Genomic DNA, 25,630 nt, shown 5'->3' on the forward strand with positions numbered 1-25,630 from the left:
GGCCTCCCTGAGGGATGTGAGGGAACGGCCGCAAGGGTCTTCTATGTGACGAAGATGCTCGAGAAGTTAATGGGCGAGGGATTGTTTTCTAGACCCCTGGAAGTGGACAGAGTGCACAGAACGCTTGCGAGGTTGCCGCGGGCGACTGAACCACCGAGGGCGATGGTCGTGCAAATGCACAGATTCCTGGAGAAGGAGCAGATTTTGCGTTGGGCCTAGCAGACATGGAGCTGTAACTGGGAGAATAACATTCTGCGCATCTACCAGGATCTGGGTGCGGACCTGGCCAAGAGAAGAGCGAGATTCAACAGAGTGAAATCGACCCTTTTCAAGAGGAAGGTGAAGGTTGGTCTACTTTATCCAGCTCGTTTACGGGTCACCTATGAAGAGTGGCAATTTTACTTAGAGTTGCCGGATAAAGCAATGGACTTTGTGAAAAGCAAAGTCCTAGATAGAGACTGAGGGGACTGATCCTTGCTGTAGGGATTCTGCTAAAATGGTTCTTACTTTTGCACTACATGAGAAATGTTTTCTTGGGGCTGTTGCCAAGTTTTGTGAGTTAAGTTTAAACTGGTGGGGGAAGGGTGGGTGAATCTTTGATGTTTTATCTTTGGATGTGTTTGGGTGGAAACGCACCTTTCAAATAGGTATGTCCGAGAGGGGGAGGGAACAATAGGAGGTAAGATGTCTGGTGCCATGGGCTGGGGGGGGGGGGGGGGGGGGGGCGAAGAGTCACCAAGCCAGCTGGGCAGGTTGGCTGACGGAAGCGCAGTGGGGGGTGAGCAGATGTTTTGTTTGTCGAAGGGGGTTTCATTTATTGTGCTGTTAACACGGGGGGGGGGGGGAGATATCATGTGGATTGTCAGGGGGCTGAATGGGCCGGTTAAGAGGGCTCGCATGTTCACACATCTGAAGGGATTGAAGGCGGACGTGGTAATGCTACAGGAGACATACCGGAGGGTAATTGATCGACTAGACTAAGGAAGGGATGGGTTGGGCAGGTATTTCACTCGGGGCTGGTCTCAAGACTAGAGGGGTCGTGATCCTGATTAATAAGCGAGTGTCATTTGAGGCGGGGAGAATAGTTGCGGATATGGGGGGTAGATATATCATGGTTAGCAGGAAGCTGGAAGGGTTGCCGGTGGTGTTTGTGAATGTTTACGCACCCAACTGGAATGATGTGGAGTTTGTAAGACGGGTGTAAGGGAAGATCCCGGATCTGGATTCACACAAGCTGATCAAATGATGGTTAGCGCCCGCAATGGAGATTGGATGTGGGACTGTTAGCGGACGAGGGTGTGTGTGGGCGGGTGAGGGAAACCATCCAGAATTACCTGGAGATTAACGATACGGGAGAGGTCTCAGCAGCAATGGTTTGGGACGCACTGAAGACAGTAGTCAGTGGGGAGCTGATTTTGATTCAGGCCCATCGGGAGAAGGAAGAGAGGGCAGATGTGGATAGGTTGGTCGGGGAAATACTTCAGGTGTACTTAATGTACAATGATGTACTTAATGATCTGTTGAGCTGCTCGCAGAAAAATACTTTTCACTGTACCTCGGTACACGTGACAATAAACAAATCCAATTCAATCCAGGTAGGCAGGAGGTATGCGGAGGCCCCCGGAGGTAGGATTACTGAAGGAACGACGGAGGCTAGGGGTGGAACTTGGCTCGTTATCTACGGGGAAGGTGGTGGGGGCGAGATAAGAGTATGGAGAGAAGGCTAGTAGAATACTGGCACACCAGCTCAGGAAAAGGGAGGCAGCTAGGGAGATAGGGAGAGTGAAGGACAGAGGAGGTAACACAATTTTGGACCCAGCAGGGGTCAACATGGTGTTTAAGGAGTTCTGCAGCAGGCTATACGAGTCAGAACCCCCAGCGGGAGTGGAAGGAATGAGGCAATTTCTGGGAGGGCTGGAGTTCCCGAAGGGTTTGGTAGAAGGACTGGGAGCCCCCATTAGGTATTGAAAAAATAGCAGATGGACTGGAGGCCATGCAGTCAGGCAAGGCCCTGGGACCAGATGGTTACCCGGTGGAGTTTTATAAACAGTTCTGGGAGATGCTGGGCCCACTGTTGGGGAGGACATTTAACGAGGCAAGGGAGCGCGGTGTTCATCCCCCGACAATGTCACAGGCCTTGATCTCACTGATCCCGAAGCAGGAGAAGGACCCTGAGCTATGCGGGTCTTACAGGCCGATCTCCCTATTGAATGTTGATGCCAAACTGTTAGCGAAAATCTTGTCCTCAAGGATAGAAGACGGTGTCCCGGGGGTGATAGGCGAAGACCAGATGGGGTTCGTTAAGGGTAGGCAGCTAACAGCCAATGTTAGAAGGCTCTTGAATGTAATCATGATGCCCCCAGAGGAAAAGGAGATGGAGGTAGTGGTTGCAATGGACGCGGAGAAGGCCTTTCACCGGGTGGAATGGAACTATCTGTGGGAGGTGTTGGGGTGGTTCGGGTTTCATCGACTGGGTCAGGCTGCAGTACCAGGCACCAGAGGCGAATGTTCGAACAAACCGGCTGACATCGGGCTATTTTAGACTGCACCGGGGGACAAGGCAGGGATGCCCCCCTTTCTCCATTGCTGTTCGCTCTGACCATTGAGCCACTGGCTATGGCGTTAAGAGCTTCCAGGGCCTGGTCCAGGGTGGGGTGGAACACAGGGTCTCGTTATACGCTGACGACCTGTTCTTGTATGTTTCCGCCCCATTAGAGGGGATGGGAGAGATCATGAAAATATTTGGAGAATTTGGCCGTTTTTCGGGGTACAAATTGAACATGGGGAAAAACGAGATGTTTGCGATCCAGGCAAGGGGGTAGGAGAGGAGACTGGGAGAGCTGCCGTTCAGAGGGGTGGGAGCCAGCTTCTTTTATTTAGGGATCCAGGTGGCACGAGACTGGGGGATGTTACATGAACTAAACTTGACCCGGTTAGTGGAACAAATGAAAGAGGACTTCCGAAGGTGGGATATGCTCCCGTTGTCACTGGCGGAGAGGGTACAGACAGTGAAAATGACGGTCCTCCCGAGATTCCTGTTTGTTTTTCAGTGCCTCCCCATCTTAATCCAAAGGCCTTTTTCAAGCGGGTAAATAAGGTGATCTCCGGTTTTGTTTGGGCGTGTAAAACACTGCAAGTGAAGGAGGGGATGCTGGAGCGTGACCGGAGGAAGGGTGAGCAGGCACTGCCAAACTTTAGCAGTGGTTCTCCACAAGCCCAGTGGTAGTGGCAGCGCTGAGAGTCTGGGGGCAGTGGAGGAAACATGGGAGAGCGGAGGCAGCATCGGTTTGCGTTCCAATCTGTAGCAATCATCGGTTTGCCCCAGGGAGACTGGATGGAGGGTTTTGGGGATGGCAGAGAATCGGGAGGATAGGAGATTTGTTAGAGGGGAGCTTCCCCGGTTTGAGGGAGTTAGAGGAGAAGTTTGAGTTGATGGGAAGGAATGGGTTTCGATATCTGCAGATTCGGGACTTTTTGCGAAGGCAGGTTCCAACCTTCCCACTCTTACCGCCACGTGGGATACAAGATAGGGTAATTTCTAGAGTATGGGTGGGAGTGGGAAAGGTTTCAGATATCTATAAAGAACTCATGGGAGTCAGAGGAAACTCAGGGAGGAGCTAAAGCACAAATGGGAGGAGTTAGGGGGAAGAGATAGAGACAGGTCTCTGGGCGGATGCGTTAAGCAGGGTCAACATGTCCACATCATGCGCCAAGTTCAGCCTGATACAATCCAAGGTCCAATTTAAGGTCGTTCACCGGGCACACATGACGGTAGCCTGGATGAGCACGTTTTTGGGGATAAAAGACAGATGTGCAAAGTGCGCCAGAGAGCCAGCGAACCATGTCCACATGTTTTGGGCATGTTCGAAGCTTAGGGAATTCTGGCAGGGGTTTGCAGACGTCATGTCCACGGTGTTGAAAACAAGGGTGGCACCGAGTCCAGAAGTGGCGATTTTTGGAGTGTCGGAGGACCGGGGTGCGAGAGAGGCCGACGTCTTGGCCTTTGCCTCCCTGGTAACCCGGAGACGGATACTGTTAGCTGGAGAGACTCGTAGCCCCCAAAATCAGAGACCTGGGTCAATGACATGGCGGGCTTTCTCAGTCTGGAGAAAATCAAGTTCGCCCTGAGAGGGTCAATGCTAGGGTTCGTCCGGAGGTGGCAGCCGTTTGTCGACTTCTTTGGAGAAAATTAACTGTCAGAGTTGGTCTAGATTACTGTTCTAGGAAGGTGAGACCAGTGAGGGAGGTAGCGGATCGTTGCACTATGTTTCTGGTTGTTTGTATATGGTTTACTGTTACTGTTATAAAATCTCACGTGTCTTAATAAAATATTTTACAGAAACAAATAATTCCAGAATTTTCAAAATTCGACATTACCTCGACTCTAAATTCTTTAGCTGCTCAGTCCTCCCAGTAAGTAAAATATGTTGTCCAAACAGCATTGAACATCAAGGTACTAAGGATTTGGTCCATGGAGTATTGAAATAGGACTGGAGCAAACGTCACTGCGAATGATAGATTCTTGAACCTAAACAGTCCTTTGTGAATTACAATGGTTATAAAAGGTTGTGACTCAGTTGCTACCTTCACCTGGAAGTAGGCTTGGGACAAATGCATCTTATTGACCTTTCGTCACCCCAACAATTCAGCAATTAGGTCCTCTATTAATGGTGAAGGATACCGGTCAGCACACAACACTGGTTCGATCATCATTTCAAAGTCCCCACGCAGATTCTCACTCAGCCCACTGGCTTGATAACTGGAATAATCGGGGTTGCCCAATCCCTTGTCGTCACACTCTTGATCATGCCATCTTTGACCAATTTGCCAAGTTCCACTTCAACTTGGTTTGACAGCACATGGCATAGTTCCTGCCTTTACGCATTTAGGTTGTCATCAGGTTTTATCTTGACCCTTGCCTCAAACTTGGTCACTTCCCCTAAAAAGTGTTTTCAAATATTTTCTTGTACGCAAGAGTTTCTGGAACGTGTTCTTTCCATCAACCAGTCGGTTCACCACTTACCAATTGAGTTTGATTTTGTTCTGCCACGCAGGAAAATTGCCTTCTACCACCTGTAATGGAATTAACCATTCACTTCGACTTGCACCAACTCTCACTGGAACCACCTCTTCCGTGCAAGTTCTCATGATATCAGATGGTTTAAATGGCACATCCTCGAGCTGTTGTTGATAATTTATCAATAACAAAGTCTTGCTGGGAATTTTCATTAGGTCTTTTGTCATTCTGTAGATTTCTTTTGTGGATTGGAGTGCATTCACCCATCATTCAGGCCTGAGGATATTGTCTGGCCCAGCATGCCTTGGTAATGTGACCTTTCTTGCCACAATTACGACATTTGCTTTATCGACACCAACATTTCTGTGGAGAATGCCCCACTTGGACACACCTATAGTTTGCTTGCCGAGATCTTCGTTTAGCAGGATTCATTTTGTGCTCCAATTTCGGAAGCGTTTTTTGCTGCCAATTCCACGGACACTGCTTTGTCAAGTCTGTCTCGCAGCGTGTCCTCAAGGGTCGATCCAAACTCTCAATTCTTGGCTAGTTTCTGTAGTACTGTGACAAATTGTGGAATATTTTTCACCCTGTTTTGACTATGTCAATGAAACCTTAGTCTCTCTGCCGCGACTAATGGTTTGGCGAGAAGTATTCTCCAAGGGCCTTTGTTAATTCCTCGCAAGTTACTGTATCAGGCTGATGGACAACATTTTGTAACACGGTGAAAATTTTCTGTCTTATTATATTCAACAAAGTTAGTTTCATCTGGTATCCTGCTTGTAGCAGGGGATTTCTGGAAGCTCTCTTCTCTTCATAGGAACTCTATTCTCGTTGAATGGCTCCATAGCGCCACCTTTTGCCCGCATCGCAGTTAACTGTTCTTAAGTAGTGGTACTTCCTTCAACTTTTCCTCCCCTGTAATTTTTTTCTCTTCCAATTTAATTTGTATAATTTCTTTGGCTGTTTCTTAAAGTAGTTTCTTGGTTGGACAGTGGCTTTAAGATTTTATTTTTCTCTTTTGCAAATAGCAATCGTTTTTTTTCTAAAAAAGCAGATTTAGTTTTAATCCAGTTTAATGTTGGTGACTATCGATGTATTTTTCCCTGTTTGGACACTTCTTCCCAAAAGCAGGTCTCACTCAGAGTTTGAGGATCCAACAACAGCTGGAAAAACTCCCTAGGCTTGATCAGTAACTCATCTTTTTACAGCCTACCCCTTACTGCCTCGCTTTCTCTGTTCGTTTTCCCAAAAGGTTTAGTATTTATAACCTGATTCAATCCGCCTCCGACTCTCCAGAGTGCTCCGGGGTCGCGATCGTGTAGAAACAAACGCAAGAACAACCCGGAGTGCTTTTTATCATTTCTAAAATTAACATGTACTCTTAGCAAAACTAAAAATCCTGTTCCCGACAACCATTTATAAATGATGGGAACGGTCTCCAAGAAAATTGATTTTTTACCTTGAAGTCCAGGCCTGGCTATTTATTTTTCTTTCTATTACTGGAAAAACATCCTCATCGCCAGCTTTGCTTCAAATACTGTTTGGTTTTCTGGGGTTTAACTTTTACTCCAGTATAAACAAAGGATAACCAGGTTGCCACGCCACAGTTGTCAAGCGTTCATTGCTCACTCACAGTCGTAAGATGGAGGAGGAAAGTACCTCTAATGGTGTGACCATGTAATCATGTTTAATAATAATCTTTATTATTGTCACAAGTAGGCTTACATTAACACTACAATGAAGTTAGTGTGGAAATCCCCTAGTCGCTGTTTTGTTATGCCCTTGACGCGGCATAAGCTGCTTCCTTGATGTGCACTCTGACAAAGGAAGGTTCAGACTTGGAGATAGCTTTAACACATTACTGTTAACGATTCTCCTCCTTGGATTTGACTCTACTGTTAACCCTGCTATAGCTACTCAGACTGACGTACCAGTCTGCTACAATCCACGTGGTGGGTGTGATGTTCAATCAACCCTGTGTCTGTACTCACTGAGTGTCTCTACTGGAAAGAGACTGAGCAGGTGTGATGTGTCCTTTTATATGGGTTGGTGTGATGCCCTCCTGTAGTAGTGTCACCTCTGTGTGTATCGTGACTGCCCATTGGTCGTGTCCTAGCTTACTGACCTATTGGTTGACTGTCTGTGCATCATGTCTCTGGTGTTCCCTCTAGTGTCTAGCTAGGTGTAGTGTATGTACATTAACCCTTTGTGTACTTAGTGATGTATATCACCCCAGTCGCCACACTCCGGCACCTGTTCAGGTACATAGAGGGAGAATTCAGAATGTCCAATTCACCGAACAAGCGCGTCTTTCGGGACTTGTGGGAGGAAACCGGAGCACCCGGGGGAAACCCATGCAGATACAGGGAGAACGTGCAGACTCCACACAGACAGTGACCCAAGCCGGGAATCGAACCCAGGTCCCTGGCGCTGTGAAGCAACACTGTGCTATGCCACCCTATGTGACATGTCATACAGAGGGGTATTGGTTACAATGCAGAACATGTCTCTCCCTTCACTCCTGTAGTGTGACAACAAATATCAAACTTACTTTCTATATTAACTTTCTAATTTTGATGTTACTATTTTCAAATCTGCGCCTGTTCCAAATTGATAATTAATGATACAAAGAAATTAACCTCATCACAACATATTGGCTAAGTTATCAATTTATTCTCTTTTAGTTCTTCTGACTCAGAAATTATGAGCAGAGCCTGGAAATGGTCATCACAGACGAGAGAGAACGGAAACCGTTCCTTCACCTATTGCCTTCACATTATTACCTGTCGACAGACTCGAGATTTCTCCAGCAGATATTGTTCAATCTTGGCTCCTTCGATAGCCCCTCGCTTGTTAAAGTGAATGTCTATGTATTTCCCAAAGCGACTCGAATTATCATTCCGGATTGTTTTGGCATTCCCAAATGCTGAGGCAAAAAAAAATATATATGCAAGGTCGTTAGGACAGGACAGTGCAGCGATCCACTCTAAACTACAACACACTGATGCAATAGGTTTCCTCGACATTGGGAAGACAGAGCGAGATTGAGGATTGCTTGGTTGTTCACTCGCTGGTTTCAAGGAAAATGAGGAATTAATATTTTCTTTTGGTAATATCAGTGTCACATCTCATATACTAGTAAACAAGCTGGGGCCTTGATTTATGCAACCGGATAGAGTCCGAGAGACTGCAAGGGTTGAGACACGAGTAAGAAGTGGTATTGACATGTCAGGACTTCAATAAGAATTTAATTATGTCGACAAAATAAGTAGTTTTAGTTCAAAGGGGAACATTTACAAGTTGCAATATTGTAAAAATTGGGGGCCGGGATTCTCCCAGCCCTGGGCCGGCCGGAGAAGCCCAGCGACGGCGCCACGCCGCCCTGACGCCGACACGCGATTCTCCGCAGAGAATCGGCACCGTTGGCGGGCGCCGGTCACGGGCCGCCCTCCATGGCTGGTCCACCAATTCTCGGCCCGGGATGGGCCGAGCGGCCGCAGTTAAAACGCCGAGTCCCGCCAACGTCGTCCACACCTGCTCACAGCCGGCAGGAACTCTGCGTGCAAGGGTCGGATGGCGGTGTGTGCGTGTGCGTGTGCGTGTGCGTGTGCGCGTGTGTGCGTGCGTGCGCCTCCGATGCAGCCTGGCCCGCGATCGGGGCCCACCGATTGGCGGGCCTGCCTCTCTGTCCCCCGCCCTCTTTTCCTACCCGCCGGCCCCTGTACCCCTGCGCCATGTTATGTCGGGGCCAGCGCATTGAACGAGGCCACCGCGCCGGCACAACTGCACATGTGCGTGTTTGGCACAGCGCCGGTCGCGGGCTACTCTCCGCGACTGTTCCGCCGCAGTTAAAACGCTGAGTCCCGCCAGCGCCGTCCACACCTGCTCACAGCCGGCGGGAACTCTGCATGCAAGGGTCGGGTGGTGGCCTGTGGGGCGAGGGGGGCTCCGACCCCGGTGGGGAGGGGGGGGCTTCCGATGCGGCCTGGGGCCGGCGCATCGAAGGAGGCCACCGTGCCGGCGGATCCCGCGGCGCACAGTTCGCGCCGGGATCGGCAGCTGGAGCGGCGTGAACCACTCCAGTGCCGTGCTGGCCCCCTGTAGGGGCCAGAATTACTCCCGGCAGCGACCCATTCACGCCGTCGTAAAACGCGACGGTGTTTACGATGGCGTGGACACTCTGCCGGGGGATGGGAGAATCCTGCCCAGGGTAACTTTACTTTTCTAAATATAGAATTTATCAAAGTAAAGAAAGTAACTTGGTCAGTTCTGGGAAAGGGGAACTTCTGAGAGATTGAGATCAAAGGAGACGAACACATCTAAGAAAACACTGAAGCCTCTGTAAGGGGATAGCTGTCTAGATCTTCTGGAGGACTCATTGTGGACAAGGCCAGGCCTGCAGAACCAGTAGTCAGCCTCAAAGGACACCCAACAGCAACAGGGCATTATGTGGTAAATCTGCCGGAATTTTATAGATTTAAGAATCTATGAGGACGGTTGCCAAGCAGAAAAGTGAAGGTTGGCGCTGGAGTGTAGTTTAAGCTAAGATTTTTGGAACTGTTTTAAGTACGGCTAACTGTGTGAAGCCTTTCTTCTGTTTGAGTATATTTTATTAAATTGTCTTTGTTATATTAAATGTTTAATATAAAATCACCACAATTGGTCAGAAACATCATTTCCTGATTTCAGGAAAACCTCCTCATAAATGTACAAAATTGCAAATATCATTTGGGCAGCTGTTTCAAGTTTCCCTTTAGGATTTGGGCAGCTCGGCATTTGCCATTGGCTGGGATATTAATTCACTGCCCCTTTTCTGTTCAGAACTTCCTACCCAGTTCAAATGAAGCTCAACCGGAGCAGTACCTCATCTTTCAATTAGGTACTGTATAGCCACGCAAACCTAAGTTCAACAATTGCATATCGCAAACACAGCTCACATTTTTGGAAGAAATGTGGGTAATAGTTCCGATTACCCACCTGATCGCCTGACATCACCACGACTCTTCTCCCGCCATTCGGCCCAGGGACGGCACGGTAGCATAGTGGTTAGCACTATTGCTTTACAGCGCCAGGGATCCGGGTTTGATTCCCGGCTTGGGTCACTGTCTGTGCGGAGTCTGCACGTTCTCCCCGTGTCTGCGTGGGTTTCCTTCGGGTGCTCCAGTTTCCTCCCACAAGTCCTGAAATACGTGCTTGTTAGGTGAATTGGACATTCTGAATTCTCCCTCGGTGTACACGAACAGGCGCCGGAATGTGGCGACTAGGGGCGTTTCACAGTAACTTCATTGCAATGTTAATGTAAGCCTACTTGTGACACTAATAAAGATTATTATTCCACCTCCATGTTCTCCCAATTCTGATGAGGGACCATTGCCCGGAAATGTTAACTCCCCCTCTGCATGGATGCTGCCAGACCTGATGAATATTCACAGCGTTTTTTGGTTTTAAGCATCTCAGCTTCAGGATACCTGTTCCAAAATTAACAACTAAATTGGAAACAGGAGGGATAGTCCACCAGAATACGTGTTTCAAATCAATGGGGGGTCTATCATTATTATGAACAGAAAGCAGATACTAGTAAACCAGTTTCCATCAGATGATGCCTACTGTTTGACAAGAGGAACATGTGAAAAACTATGATGTATTTCTGGACGCACTTGTGTCCATGGATATGGATTTTCAAATGTAGCTTTGAATCTAACTTTTCTCTGCAATTCATTGCTGGCCTTTACGTGGCCTTTTCTTGTACATCAGTATTAAGCTATTCTTCCAGGTGTATACACATTTACCCCCCGAACCCATGCCCCCCCTGTGGTCTGTGTACTAGCATCAGGAGCAGTAGTGCGGACGCGGTGGCATTTTGGTGAGATATTAGGGCTCTCTGCCTCTAGGCTTGATGAGGAATTAATGCGGGACAGAATCTCAGAGAGGTCATAATAATAATCTTTATTGTCACAAGTAGGCTTACATTAACACTGCAATGAAGTAACTGTGAAAAGCCCCTAGTCGCCACACTCCAGCACCTGTACATTGAGAGAGAATTCAGAATGTCCAATTCACCTAACAGCAGGTCTTTCGGGACTTGTGGGAAGAAACCGGAGCACCCGGAGGAAACCCACGCAGACACGGGGAGAATGTGCAGCCTCCGCACAGTCAGTGACCCAAGCCGGGAATCGAACCCGGGTCCCCGGCGCTATGAAGCAACAGTGCTAACTACTATGCCCCCCCTTATCACCTTTGAGGCTCATCTCATCTACCAAGCGCTGTTGTATCCTAACTCATACCTACTCCCATTCATCCATCGCCCCTGGACTGACCTCATAGAATCCCTACAGTGCAGAAGGAGGCCAGTCAGCCCATCGGGTCTGCACCGACCCACCGAAAGAGGACCCTACCTAGGCCAAATCCCCCACCCTATTCTTGTAACTCCACCTAGGGGCAATTTAGCACGGCCAATCCAACTAACCTGCATATCTTTGGACTGTGGGAGGAAACCGGAGCATCCGGAGCAAACCCATGCAGACACGGGAAGAACGTGCAAACTCCACACAGGCAGTCACCCGAGTTCGGCACTCGGGTCCCTGGCGCAGTGAGGCAGCAGTGCTAACCACTGTGCCACCTACATCGGCTCCTGGTCCCGCAATGCCTTAATTTCCTCCCAAGTGTTTAAAATCCCCCTCCATGGCCTCCCCTCTCCCCAACTCTGTAATCTCTTCTGGCCCCACAACCTCTTCCAGCCCTGCAATCTTGTGTCTTCCTTCAATTCTGGCCTCTGGCACATGCAGTTCACCTTCCCTCCACCACAGGTGGTCTGGTCTTCATCTTACTGGGCTCCAAGCTCTGGAATTTACTTCCGAAACCTTTCCATTTCTTTCCTTTCCTTAAAACCTACCTTATTGTCCGAAACGTTGGTCATCCGGCCTCACATCTCCTGTATTGGTCTTTTACTCTGCTAAGATGTTACAGAAATGCAGGGTGTTGTTGAACCCACAGAAAGGCAGAACACATCAAAATAGAAAATAGATCAAGTGCGCAAACATGTAAATGTATACATTGTGGACAAAGGTACTTTCCGTGCATCTGTGCCGATGTCTCTGGTGGATCTCGCACAGCTCAGGACCTTAACTCAAGGTGACAACAACTTCCCCAGCTCACCTTCTAGAATGGGGTTTGCCTCAAGGACTTGCTGTTCAATCCAGGAGTGCTGGCCACTAATAGCTGCCAGGAACTGCAGGATCAGTTTTGTGCTCTCGGTTTTCCCAGCACCGGATTCTCCACTAGAAGACACAAAAAAATAAAAGAAGCAAAGAACACTGGTTATATTTGTGGTCAAGCCCATGGCCGTTTAGCCGTGCCTGGGTAAGGGGCTCATAAAATCAGAAGAAAGTTTATATTCCTTAACAATGTCAGTGCAAAGGTAACCCAAGGAGTGAAGCCTGATCAGAGATACTCACAAGGATCCATTCTTTATGTTACCCGTCGTTTACAGTCACAAAATGATCCCTAGACAGGTGTTGGGGGAGGGTTGGTGGGCAGTGATGGAGCCTGGAGCAGAACCCTGGGGAGGGAGGACGGATGGAGTTTGGAGCAGGACAAGATATAACCCTTCACTGGAAACTCCCTTTAATTGAACCCCCACTTCCATGCAAGCTCGCAAGATTATATCAGGCAATTTTAATGGTAGGTTCTCGAGCTTTTGTTGGTATACATTTTCCACAGAAAAGAGATACAGCAGTTAGAACATAGAACATTACAGCGCAGTACAGGCTCTTCAGCCCTCGATGTTGCGCCGACCTGTGAAACCACTCTAAAGCCCATCTACACTATTCCCTTATCGTCCATATGTCTATCCAATGACCATATCAGACCAAGGCAGGCCAGCAGCAAGGTTCAATTCCCGTACCAGCCTCCCCGAACAGGCGCCGGAATGTGGCGACTAGGGGCTTTTCACAGTAACTTCATTGAAGCCTACTTGTGACAATAAGCGATTTTCATTTCATTTCATTTGAATGCCCTTAGTGTTGGCGAGTCCACTACTGTTGCAGGCAAGGCATTCCACACCCTTACTACTCTCCGACTAAAGAACCTACCTCTGACATCTATCTCCCCTCAATTTAAAGCTATGTCCCCTCGTGCTAGACATCACCATCCGAGGAAAAAGGCTCTCACTGTCCACCCTATCCAATCCTCTGATCATCTTGTATGCCTCAATTAAGTCACCTCTTAACCTTCTTCTCTCTAACAAAAACAGCCTCAAGTCCCTCAGCCTTTCCTCATAAGATCTTCCCTCCATACCAGGCAACATTCTGGTAAATCCCCTTTGCACCCTTTCCAATGCTTCCACATCCTTCCTATAATGCGGCGACCAGAATTGCACGTAATACTCCAAATGCGGCCGCACCAGAGTTTTGATCAGCTGCAACATGACCTCATGACTCCGAAACTCAATCCCTCTACCAATAAAAGCTAACACACCGTACGCCTTCTTAACAATCCTCTCAACCTGGGTGGCAACTTTCAGGGATCTATGTACATGGACACCAAGATCTCTCTGCTCATCCACACTGCCAAGAATCTTACCATTAGCCCAGTACTCGGTCTTCCTGTTATTCCTTCCAAAATGAATCACCTCTCACTTTTCTGCATTAAACTCCATTTGCCATCTCTCAGCCCAGCGCTGCAGCTTATCTATGTCACTCTGTAACTTGTATCTATCTCGGTGTATCGCCTTGCATCAATAATACACCGTGTTTGAGCTCTTTGATCTGCATAGACATTGTCTTTTCCTGGGAATTCTCATTTTCTTTGGATATTCTGTCGATACTTTTTATGGATTTGGGCGTGTTCACCCATCTTTGAGGTCAGAGGATATGTCTGGCCCAGCATGCCTTTGGTTTTAGAACAAGAACAAAGAACAGTACAGCACAGGAACAGGCCCTTCGGCCCTCCAAGCTCGTGCCGACCATGCTGCCCGACTAAACTACAATCTTCTACACTTCCTGGGTCCGTATCCCTTTATTCCCATCCTATTCATGTATTTGTCAAAATGCCCCTTAAACATCACTATCGTCCCTGCTTCCACCACCTCCTCCGGCAGCGAGTTCCAGGCACCCACTACCCTAGTGTAAAAAAAAAAAACTTGCTTCGTACATCTACTCTAAACCTTGCCCCTCGCACCTTAAACCTATGCCCCCTAGTAATTGACCCCTCTACCCTGGGGAAAAGCCTCGACTATCCACTCTGTCTATGCCCCTCATAATTTTGTAGATCTCTATCAGGTCGCCCCCTCAACCTCCATCGTTCCAGTGAGAACAAACCGAGTTTATTCAACCGCTCCTCATAGCTAATGCCCTCCATACCAGGCAACATTCTGGTAAATCTCTTCTGCACCCTCTCTAAAGCCTCCACATCCTTCTGGTAGCGGGGCGACCAGAATTGAACACTATACTCCAAGTGTGGCCTAACTCAGGTTCGATACAGCTGCAACATGACTTGCAACATCAATTTGTGACATCAATGCCCCACCTGGGCACACCTACGGCACGCTCCTCTGGTGAGAAATCTTCTTTTCTCAGCATTCATCTGGTTTATTTTGGCGCCAGCTCTGATTTGGGAAGCTTCTTCTACTGCCAATTCCATCGACACTACTATTTCAAGAGAGAGTTTGAATGTTTAAGAGGTTTCTGTCTCTGGATGATCTCATCACACAAGTCGCTCTTGCAGCATATCCACAAGGGTCGATCCAAGCACACAATTCTTGGCTAATTTCTGTAGTATTGTAACAAATTGTGGAATATTTTCACCCTCCATTGACTATGACGATGAAATATGAATCTCTCTGCTGCGATTGATGGTTTGGGCGAGAAGTGTTCTTCAATGGTCTTTGGCAATTCCTCCTAAGTTATTGTAGCAGGCTTTGCAGGATGGACGAGGCTTTGTAATAGGAAGAAGGTTTTCCATCCTATTACAGTCAAGAAATTTGCTCCTTTAATTTAATCCGTTAGGGTGGGGGGGGTTGCGGCATGGTGGCACAGTGGTTAGCACTGCTGCCTCACAGCACCGTGGACACTGGTTTGATCCCGGCCCGGGGTCACTGTCCGTGTGGAGTTTGCACATTCTCCCCATGTCTGTGTGGGTCTCGCTCCACAACCCAAAAAGATGAGGGTTGGTGGATTGGCCACACTAAATTGCACCTTAATTGGAAAAATTGGGTACCAAGTTTAAAAAAAATAAATTAATCCGTTGTTCATTTTGCAGCAAGGTAGTACTGGATTCTCCCTTCACAAGAACTCCCATGATTCTGCATTGCCACATTTTCACCCTGACCCAATCCATCCCACTTCCACAACCAAACTACCCACTGAAAACCAACCTGGGAGCTGTGTCCTTTGAGCTAATCCTCTTTGCCCGTGCTCCTTACGGATGGCTGCACTTGCCGCCGGATCGGAGGGTCAGCAGATGGCAAGAGTGCCACAGCCTTGCCAGTCAGCAATTACGGCAGCATTTTTCAATTCATTCAGGGGGTGTGGGCATTGCTGGTTGGGCCAGACTTTATTGCCAATTCCTAACTAGACTCATAGAATCACAGAAGTTTACAGCATGGAAACAGGCCGTTCGGCCCAACCAGTCCATGCCGCCCAGTTTTTACCATTAAGCTAGTCCCAGTTGCCCGCACTTGGCCCATAACCCTCTATACCCATCTTACCCATGTAACTATCTAAATGCTTTTTAAAAGACACAATTGTACCCGCCTCTACTACTACCTCTGGCAGCCCATTCCAGACACTCACTACCCTCTGAGTGAAGAAATTACCCCTCTGGGCCCTTCTGAATCTCTCCCCTCTCACCTTAAACCTATGCCCTCTAGTTTTAGACTCCCCTACCTTTGGGAAAAGATGTTGACTATCTACCTTATCTATGCCCCTCATTATTTTATAGACCTCTATAAGATCACCCCTAAGCCTCCTACGCTCCAGGGAAAAAAGTCCCAGTCTATCCAGCCTCTCCTTATAACTCAAACCATCAAGTCCCGGTAACATCCTAGTAAATCTTTTCTGCACTCTTTCTAGTTTAATAATATCCTTTCTATAATAGGGTGACCAGAACTGCACACAGTATTCCAAGTGTGGCCGTACCAATGTCTTGTACAACTTCAACAAGACGTCCCAACTCCTGTATTCAATGTTCTGACCAATGAAACCAAGCATGCCGAATGCCTTCTTCACCACCCTGTCCACCTGCGATTCCACCTTCAAGGAGCTATGAACCTGTACTCCTAGATCTCTTTGTTCTATAACTCTCCCCAACGCCATACCATTAACTGAGTAGGTCCTGGGCTGATTCGATCTGCCAAAATGCATCACCTCACATTTATCTAAATTAAACTCCATCTGCCATTCGTCGGCCCACTGGCCTAATTGATCAAGATCCCGTTGCAATCCTAGATAACCTTCTTCACTATCCACTGTGCCACCAATCTTGGTGTCATCTGCAAACTTACTAACCATACCTCCTAAATTCTCATCCAAATCATTAATATAAATCACAAATAACAGTGGACCCAGCACCGATCCCTGAGGCACACCACTGGTCACAGGCCTCCAGTTTGAAAAACAACCCTCTACAACCACCCTCTGTCTTCTGTCGTCCAGCCAATTTTGAATCCAATTGGCAACCGCACCCTGGATCCTGTGAGCTTTAACCTTCTGCAACAACCTACCATGCGGTACCTTGTCAAAGGCTTTGCTAAAGTCCATGTAGACAACGTCTACTGCACTGCCTTCATCTACCTTCTTGGTCACCCCCTCAAAAAACTCAATCAAATTTGTGAGACATGATTTTCCACGCACAAAGCCATGCTGACTGCCCCGAATCAGTCCTTGCTTCTCTAAATGCTTGTAGATCCTGTCTCTCAGAATACCTTCTAGCAACTTACCTACTACAGACGTTAGGCTCACCAGTCTGTAGTTCCCAGGCTTTTCCCTGCTGCCCTGCTTAAACAAGGGCATAACATTTGCTACTCTCAAATCTTCAGGCACCTCACCTGTGGCTGCCGATGATTCAAATATCTGTTAGGGGACCCGCAATTTCCTCCCTAGCCTCCCACAACACCCTGGGATACATTTCATCAGGTCCCGGGGATTTATCTACCTTGATGCGCTTTAAGACTTCCAGCATCTCCTCCTCTGTAATACGCACACTTCTCAAGACATCACTATTTATTTCCCTTAGTTTCCTAACATCCATGCCTTTCTCCACCGTGAATACCGATGAGAAATATTCATTGAGGATCTCACCCAACTCTTGTGGCTCTGCACATAGATGTCCTTGTTGATCCTTAAGCGGTCCTACTCTGTCCCTAGTTACTCTTTTTCCCTTTATGTATCTGTAGAAGCTCTTTGGATTCTCCCTTGCATTATTTGCCAAAGCAATTTCATGTCCCCTTTTTGCCCTCCTGATTTCCCTCTTAACTCTATTTCGACAATCTCTATACTCTTCAAGGGATCCACTTGATCCCAGTTGTTTATGTACGTCATATGCCTCCTTCTTCTTTTTGACCAGAGTCTCAATATCTCGAGTCATCCAGGGTTCCCTACTTCTACCAGCCTTGCCCTTCACTCTAAAGGGAATGTGCTTACCCTGAACCCTGATTAACACATTTTTAAAAGTCTCCCATTTACCAGCCGTCCCTTTGCCTGCCAACAGTCTCCCCCAATCTACTTCTAAAAGTTCCTGTCTGATGCCATCAAAATTGGCCTTGCCCCAATTAAGAATTTTAACTCTTGGGCCAGACCTATCATTCTCCATAGCTATCTTAAAACTAACGGAGTTATGGTCACTTGTCCCAAAGTGATCCCTCACTAACACTTCTGTCACTTGCCCTTCCTTATTTCCCAAGACGAGGTCAAGTTTTGCCCCCTCTCTAGTCGGTCCATCCACATACTGAATGAGAAATTCCTCCTGAATACACTCAACAAATTTCCCTCCATCCAAGCCCCTAATGCTATGGCTGTCCCAGTCAATGTTGGGAAAGTTAAAGTCCCCTACTATTACCACCCTATTTTTCTTGCAGCTATCTGTAATCTCCTTACATATTTGCTCCTCAATTTCCCGCTGACTATTTGGGGGCCTGTAGTACAGTCCTATCAAGGTGATCTCTCCCTTCTTATTTTTCAGTTCCACCCATATAGACTCAGTGGGCGAACCCTCGGATATATCCCCTCTAAGTACTGCCGTGATGTTCTCCCTAATCAAACACGCCACTCCGTCTCCTCTCTTACCTCCTGTTCTATCCTTTCTATAGCATCTGTACCCCGGAACATTGAGCTGCCAGTCCTGCCCCTCCCTTAGCCATGTTTCAGTCATAGCTATAATATCCCAGTCCCATGTTCCCATCCATGCCCTGAGTTCATCCGCTTTGCCCGTCAGGCCCCTTGCATTGAAATAAATGCAGTTTAATGTAGACTTTCCTTGCTCTCTGCCCTGCAATAAGTGTGTGCTCGGCCATTTCAGAGGGCATTTAGTCGTCAACTATATTGCTGTGGACCTGGAATCACAAGCTGGCCAGACCAGGCAGGAATGGCAGATTTCCTTCCTGAAAAAGATCAGTGGACCAGATGGGTTTTTAATAACAATCGACAATCATGGGCATCATCAGGTTTTTAATTGCTGTTGACTGCAAGACCTGCGCCATTAACTCCACTTCTCTCTCCACAGATACTGCCAGACCTACTGAGTGGTTCTGATTTTAACACGGATTTTCAGCATCCACTGTAGTTTGTGCAAATAAAATAAGAACCTTGCGCGACAGCCACTGTGAGAGCTCACTGTCGTGTTGTGTGTTCTGATGTACAAATGATCCAACACGGCTGGAGATGGTGTAACTCAATTTTATTAACTACTTAACTGTAACAGCACACTGCTAACTTGGTGCATTACCAGCTAATCGGAGGACCCTGTCCTATTACTATCTGGGTGAGGCACTCAGCACATGGTGAATGTCTGAGTGGCAGGCTCTGAGCTCGGTGCTCTGAGCTGGCTGCTGTTGGAATGAGCGGGAACTGTTGTGTCCCCTGTTTTTATAGTGCGTGTGCTCTCACTGGTGATTGGCTGCGATGTTGTGTGTGTGTTGGTTGGTCCTACTGCCTGTCCATCAGTGTGTGTTTGATTGCACCATGATATGCTGATCTAAATATCATGACACTCACCACTGTGCAAGCTTGACTCACCTAATAATGCAGCACTGGTCCTTGTTGTTGCGTTGCATGTTGAAGTAGCAGTTGTCAGCGATGGCAAAGATGTGAGGCGGCATCTCCCCAATCTTACGGTTTGTGTAATAGCGGATTTGTTCAGCTGTGTAAATTGGCAGCAGCTGGTAGGGATTCACCGCAACCAGGATGGAGCCAGTGTAGGTCTGAAAGGAAGAACATTATAACCGTGTGAGCAAACCTCCCAACAGAAGCCCAGCTGTAGCCACCCGCAAAAGAAAAATATACAACCCTATTCATTGCCTGGCAGAGCAAATAAAAAGAAAAGGCCAGTGAATGGGCAAATCAAACTGCTGCTCACCCTTTCATGGGAACCTCAGGAAAGGAAGATGGTAACTGACCAGGCAGCAGACTGGGGAAGCTCTACCCCATGGGAGAAGTCAGGAATCTACGTTAAACCCTGCTGCAGTCACTCCTCCGGTCCAGAATTCCCCTTCATCCAGGCCATTTAGCTATTCTTCATACACTGTCAATAGCAGCTGGTTTTACCGGTAAATAGGCCATTTGACCCAATCCTTCCTCATATAACCTGATCAGCATAACTCTCTATTCCCTTCCCCTGTGCAAGATAATCAAATCTCTCCTTAAATGAATCCATTTCCCCGAGCTAAATTCTTGGGTAGCGTGTATCCCAGTCTCACCACTCTCTGGGTAAAACATTTGGAGTATTGCGTGCAGTTCTGGTCACCTCATTATAGAAAGGATATGGAAGCATTTGAAAGGGTGCAAAGGAGATTTACCAGGATGCTGCCTGGTTTGGAGGGTAGGTCTTATGAGGAAAGGTTGAGGGAGCGAGGGCTTTTCTCATTGGAGTGAAGGAGGGAAGGAGGATGAGAGGCGACTTAATAGAGGTTTATAAGATGATGAGGGGGATAGATAGAGTGGACGTTCAGAAACTATTTCCTCGGGTGGATGTAGCTGTTACAAGGGGACATAACTATAAGGTTCGGGGTGGGAAATATAGGAGGGATGTCCGAGGTAGGTTCTTTACTCAGTGAGTGGTTAGCGTGTAGAATGGACTGCCTGCTGTGATAGTGAAGTCAGACACTTTAGGAACTTTCAAGTGGTTATTGGATAGGCACATGGGAGCACACCAGAATGACAGGGAATGGGATAGCTTGATCTTGGTTTCGGACAAAGCTCGGTACAACATCGAGGGCCGAATGGCCTGTTCTGTGCTGTATTGTTCTGTGTTCTAAAAGAAGTTGCATCTAACTTTCTCAATTGATTTCTTAACGACCACCTTATATTGAGGGCCTCCAGTCTTCACTCCCCCCCCCCCCCCCCCCGCCCCCCACCACCACAAAAGAGAAACATTGGCAGAGATTCTCTAGCCTCCCTCTGCGGCATGTTTCTCCTCCGGTGTCTCCAAGGGCTGGATTCTTCCGCCCTGCCCGCCGCAAGGTCGCCACGGAACATAGAAAAGATCCATTGACCTCGGGCGGCCTGGATGCTGGGCGGGCCTGGCTGGAGAATTCCGCCCTATATCTTTTTTCTTAAATGGCAACTAGATTTGTATGCGGCACTTTGAAGTGTGGTTGGGGATATGGTGGTGCAGTAATGTCGCTGGACTAGTAATCTAGTAAGGTCACTGGACAAGTAAACTAGTAATGTCACTGGACAAGTAAACTAGTAATGGTGCTGGACCAGTAATCTAGTAAAGGTGCTGGATTAGTAAATGAGTAATGTCGCTGGACAAGTAAACTAGTAATGTCGCTGGACAAGTAAACTAGTAATGTCGCTGGACAAGTAAACTTGTAATGTCACTGGACTAGTAATCTAGAAAGGTGCTGGACATGTAATGGCGCTGGACAAGTAAACTAGTAAATGGCGCTGGACTAATAATCTGGTAATGGCATTGGACTGGTAATCTAGTAATGTCACTGGACAAGTAAACTAGTAATGTCACTGGATTAGTAACCTAGTAATGGTGCTGGATTAGTAATTTAGTAATGGCGCTGGACTAGTAAACTAGTAATCTCACTGGATTAGTAAACTAGTAATGGTGCTGGACAAGTAATGGCGCTGGACTAGTAATCTAGTAGTGGTGCTGGATTAGTAATTTAGTAATGGCGCTGGACTAGCAAACTAGTAATGTCGCTGGATTAGTAATCGAGTAATGGTGCTGGACAAGTAATGGCACTGGACTAGTAATCTAGTAATGGTGCTGGATTAGTAATCTAGTAATGGTGCTGGACAAGTAATGGTGCTGGACTAGTCATCTAGTAATGGTGCTGGATTAGTAATTTAGTAATGGCGCTGGACTAGTAATCTAGTAATGTCACTGGACTAGTAATCTAGTAATGGCGCTGGACTAGTAAACTAGTAATGTCACTGGATTAGTAAACTAGTAATGGTGCTGGACAAGTAATGGCGCTGGACTAGTAATCTAGTAATGGTGCTGGATTAGTAATTTAGTAATGGTACTGGACTAGTAAACTAGTAATGTCACTGGATTAGTAATCTAGTAATGGTGCTGGACAAGTAATGGCGCTGCACTAGTAATTTAGTAATGGCGCTGGACTAGTAATCTAGTAATGTCACTGGACTAGTAATTTAGTAATGGCGCTGGACTGGTAAACTAGTAATGTCACTGGATTAGTAAACAAGTAATGGCGCTGGACTAGTAATCTAGTAATGGTGCTGGATTAGTAATTTAGTAATGGTACTGGACTAGTAAACTAGTAATGTCACTGGATTAGTAATCTAGTAATGGTGCTGGACAAGTAATGGCGCTGCACTAGTAATTTAGTAATGGCGCTGGACTAGTAATCTAGTAATGTCACTGGACTAGTAATTTAGTAATGGCGCTGGACTGGTAAATTAGTAATGTCACTGGATTAGTAAACAAGTAATGGCGCTGGACTAGTAATTTAGTAATGGCGCTGGACTGGTAAACTAGTAATGTCACTGGATTAGTAAACAAGTAATGGTGCTGGACAAGTAATGGCGCTGGACTAGTAAACTAGTAATGTCACTGGATTAGTAAACAAGTAATGGCGCTGGACTAGTAATGTAGTAATGGTGCTGGACTAGTAAACTAGTAATGTCACTGGATTAGTAAACAAGTAATGGTGCTGGACAAGTAATGGCGCTGAACTAGTAATCTAGTAATGGTGCTGGATTAGTAATTTAGTAATGGTTCTGGACTAGTAAACTAGTAATGTCACTGGATTAGTAATCCAGTAATGGTGCTGGATTAGTAATTTAGTAATGGCGCTGGACGAGGCTAATGCACTGGGGACATGGGTTCAAACTCCACCACAGCAGCTGGTGGAATTTAATTTCAATCAATAAATCTGAAATATAAAGCTAGTCTCCGTAATGGTGAGCATGAAACCATTAACGTTAGTTAAGAGGTGGCACAGTGGTGCAGTGGTTAGCACTGCTGCCTCACAGCTCCAGGGACCCAGGTTCAGTTCCATCCTTGGGTGACTGTCTGTGTGGAGTCTGCACGTTCTCCCCGTGTGTGCGTGGGTTTCCTCCGGGTGCTCCGGTTTCCTCCCACAGTCCAAAGACGTGCAGGTTAGGTGGATTGGCCATGATAGATTGCCCCTTAGTGTCCCAAAATGTTAGGTGGGGTTGCTGGGATATGGTGATAGGGTCTAGTGCTCTTTCCAAGGATCAGTACAGACTCGATGGGTCAAATGGCCTCCTTCTGCACTGTAGGGAGTCTAAAAGCCCCATCTGGTTCACTGCTGTTCTTACCTGGTCTGGCTTACATGTAAATCCAGACCTACAGCAAAGTGGTTGAGCCTCAACTGCTCTGTGAATGACCGAGCAAGCCACTAGGTTCAAGGGCAATTAGGGATGGACAATAAATGCTGGATGGACAGCGACACCCAAATCCCATAAATAATAAGATCAACCATGATCTTATTGAATGGCAGAGCAGGATCGAGGGGCCGAGTGGTCACTCCTGCTCCTAATTTGCATGTTTGTACTGAAAAGATTAACAAAACTTCCCTCCTTTCCAAGTTCTATCCCTCGAGAAGTAAACCTTTGTAATTTGTTTGTTTTCATCATAACTTATTGACCTATTGGAATACAGAAATATACAACTTTATCAGATGTATTGTTGATATAAATTGTGGACAGCGATCGGCTCTAATCCCCAGGGGACCACAATCTCATTTCATGCCCCCAAAACCACCTTCGATGATTTCCAGTGAGGGATTATAGATGGTTTGAGTGACTAGGAACTTCTCGTTCAAATGTTTCAGAGTACCACTCACGAGCAACTAATGGGCGGCCAAAATATGTTTCAACAAATGGTTCTGCAATTGCTAATACGACAGGAGTTGTGATGGAACACAAGAAATAGGAGCAGGAGTAGGCCATTCGGCCCATCGAGCTTGTTGCGCCGTTCATATCATGGCTGATCTGATCGCGGCCCAGTTCCACTTTTCTGCCTGTTCCCTCGACTCTCTCGTCAACCAACATCTGTCGGTCTCAACGTTTGAGTAAATTCAATAACCTCCGTCTCCACTGCTATTGGAGGTAGAAAATTCGAAAGATTAATGACCCTCAAGAGACAAAATTTCCCTTCACTGCCATCTTAAATGAGACACCCCTGAAACTGTGTTCTCTGGTTCTAGATGCCCCAAGAGGAGAAAGACATCCTCTTGTGAAGAACGTAGAAATTGTTACATATTGTATTTCATATCTGTTGCAGTAAGGGGCTTAAAAGCCTGGGTTAAGGTATATACTTGTTACAGGAATATTACTAAAGAACCTAGGTTAATGTATCCAGAATGTGTGCCTGCAAAAGCTGCAATTAAGAAATCATAAAAGATGGGGTCATGATTGATTCTAACCGTTTACTTACATAGAGGGCAAATGGAACATTGTTATAATTGCTGGAGATTCCCTGGAGAGTAGATCATATACGAGAGGTTATATTTTGTTCTAACTAAGCAGGCCACGTGACACCTTAGTGGGATACAGATGTTATAATTGTTGGAGACTCCCTGGAGAGTAGATCATTTATGGGAGGATGTATTTAGTTCTAGCTAAACAGGCCATGCGACATCGCCATGGGATACAGATGCAGTAATTAATGGTAGACACCTGGGCTGTCTGTCGTGTTGCAGTTTACCATAGTATGAGAGTCTGACAAGACAGAGGATTTTAAGTTGAACAGCAGTTTTTCAAGATGCTGCTAGGTTGCATAGAAGTGTACTGGTTCTGTTCCTGAAAGGGTCTCTCTCTCCTAAAGTCTCTACACAGTTACCTATTTGTTAACTTTATTTATAAATGGCATTTGAACTGCATTGGGTTGATTCATTGGAGTTAATAGCAGGTGTACATAGTAAGTTCAAATGTTTCCTTTTGTTTAAGAACTGTTCTACTGATAATGGAAAGCAATTTTCTTTGATGATAATGGGGTTAATTCTGTGTTTAAGTTAAAATTTGTTTTAACAAAAAGATACCAATTAGTCAGAGTCTTCACTCCAGGGGTAAAGTATCCTGTCCTCACAGTTTTACCAATAGAAAAATTGTTTGGGGTTCTCATCCCGTATCCGAACGAACATCGGGGTCTGGTCCGGTATCCTAACAAACCGTCGGGGTCCGGTCCAGTATCCTAACAACCGTCGGGGTCCGGTCCATATACTAACAACCGTCGGGGTCCGGTCCAGTATACTAACAACCGTCGGGGTCCGGTCCAGTATCCTAACAAACCGTCGGAGTCCGGTCCAGTATCCTAACAACCGTCGGAGTCCGGTCCAGTATCTTAACAACCATCGGAGTCCGGTCCAGTATCCTAACAACCATCGGAGTCCGGTCCAGTATCCTAACAACCGTCGGGGTCCGGTCCAGTATCCTAACAACCATCGGAGTCCGGTCCAGTATCTTAACAACCATCGGGGTCCGGTCCAGTATCCTAACAACCGTCGGGGTCCGATCTCCTAACAAATACTGGGGTCTGGTCTGGTATCCTAACAAGTGTGACTTCAGACCCACAGCAATGTGCTCGACTCTTAGCTGCTCTCTGAAATGACCTAGCAAGCCACTCCGTTCAAGGGTAATTAGGGATGGGCAATAGATGCTGGCTCAGCCGACGACAGCCACATCCCATGAAGAACAGAAGAAAATAGGTTAACTCTGATCGATTCCATAGAATTTTCGAAAATGTTCTGCTACTACTTCCTTAGTAATGGATTCCAATGATCATATGGTAAATATGTTGACAAGGTGATCACATGCCAATTTACATTTGAGGGCTGGGTGGCACAGGAACAGCACCCTTTAGGTAATAAAACTTTACAGAAGCGCAGTCTGACAGATATTGACCCGGAAATATTAGATCAGGGGAAATGGATAGTTTAGTCAATGACATGGGGTT

At 46.8% G+C, this 25,630-nt stretch overlaps 1 protein-coding gene across 1 annotated transcript in view; it reads right to left on the reverse strand.

Annotated features, from left to right (window-relative positions):
• Window positions 1–25,630, reverse strand: part of myo7aa (myosin VIIAa) — a 174,237-nt gene that overhangs the window by 137,188 nt on the left and 11,419 nt on the right. The window contains 3 exon segments of the mRNA XM_072477386.1: window positions 7,801–7,943; window positions 12,173–12,294; window positions 19,246–19,430. Of these exon segments, the coding sequence (XP_072333487.1) occupies window positions 7,801–7,943; window positions 12,173–12,294; window positions 19,246–19,430 (450 nt within the window).

Source organism: Scyliorhinus torazame, chromosome 15 (assembly GCF_047496885.1).
Source record: "Scyliorhinus torazame isolate Kashiwa2021f chromosome 15, sScyTor2.1, whole genome shotgun sequence".
NCBI classification, from domain to species: Eukaryota; Metazoa; Chordata; class Chondrichthyes; order Carcharhiniformes; family Scyliorhinidae; genus Scyliorhinus; species Scyliorhinus torazame.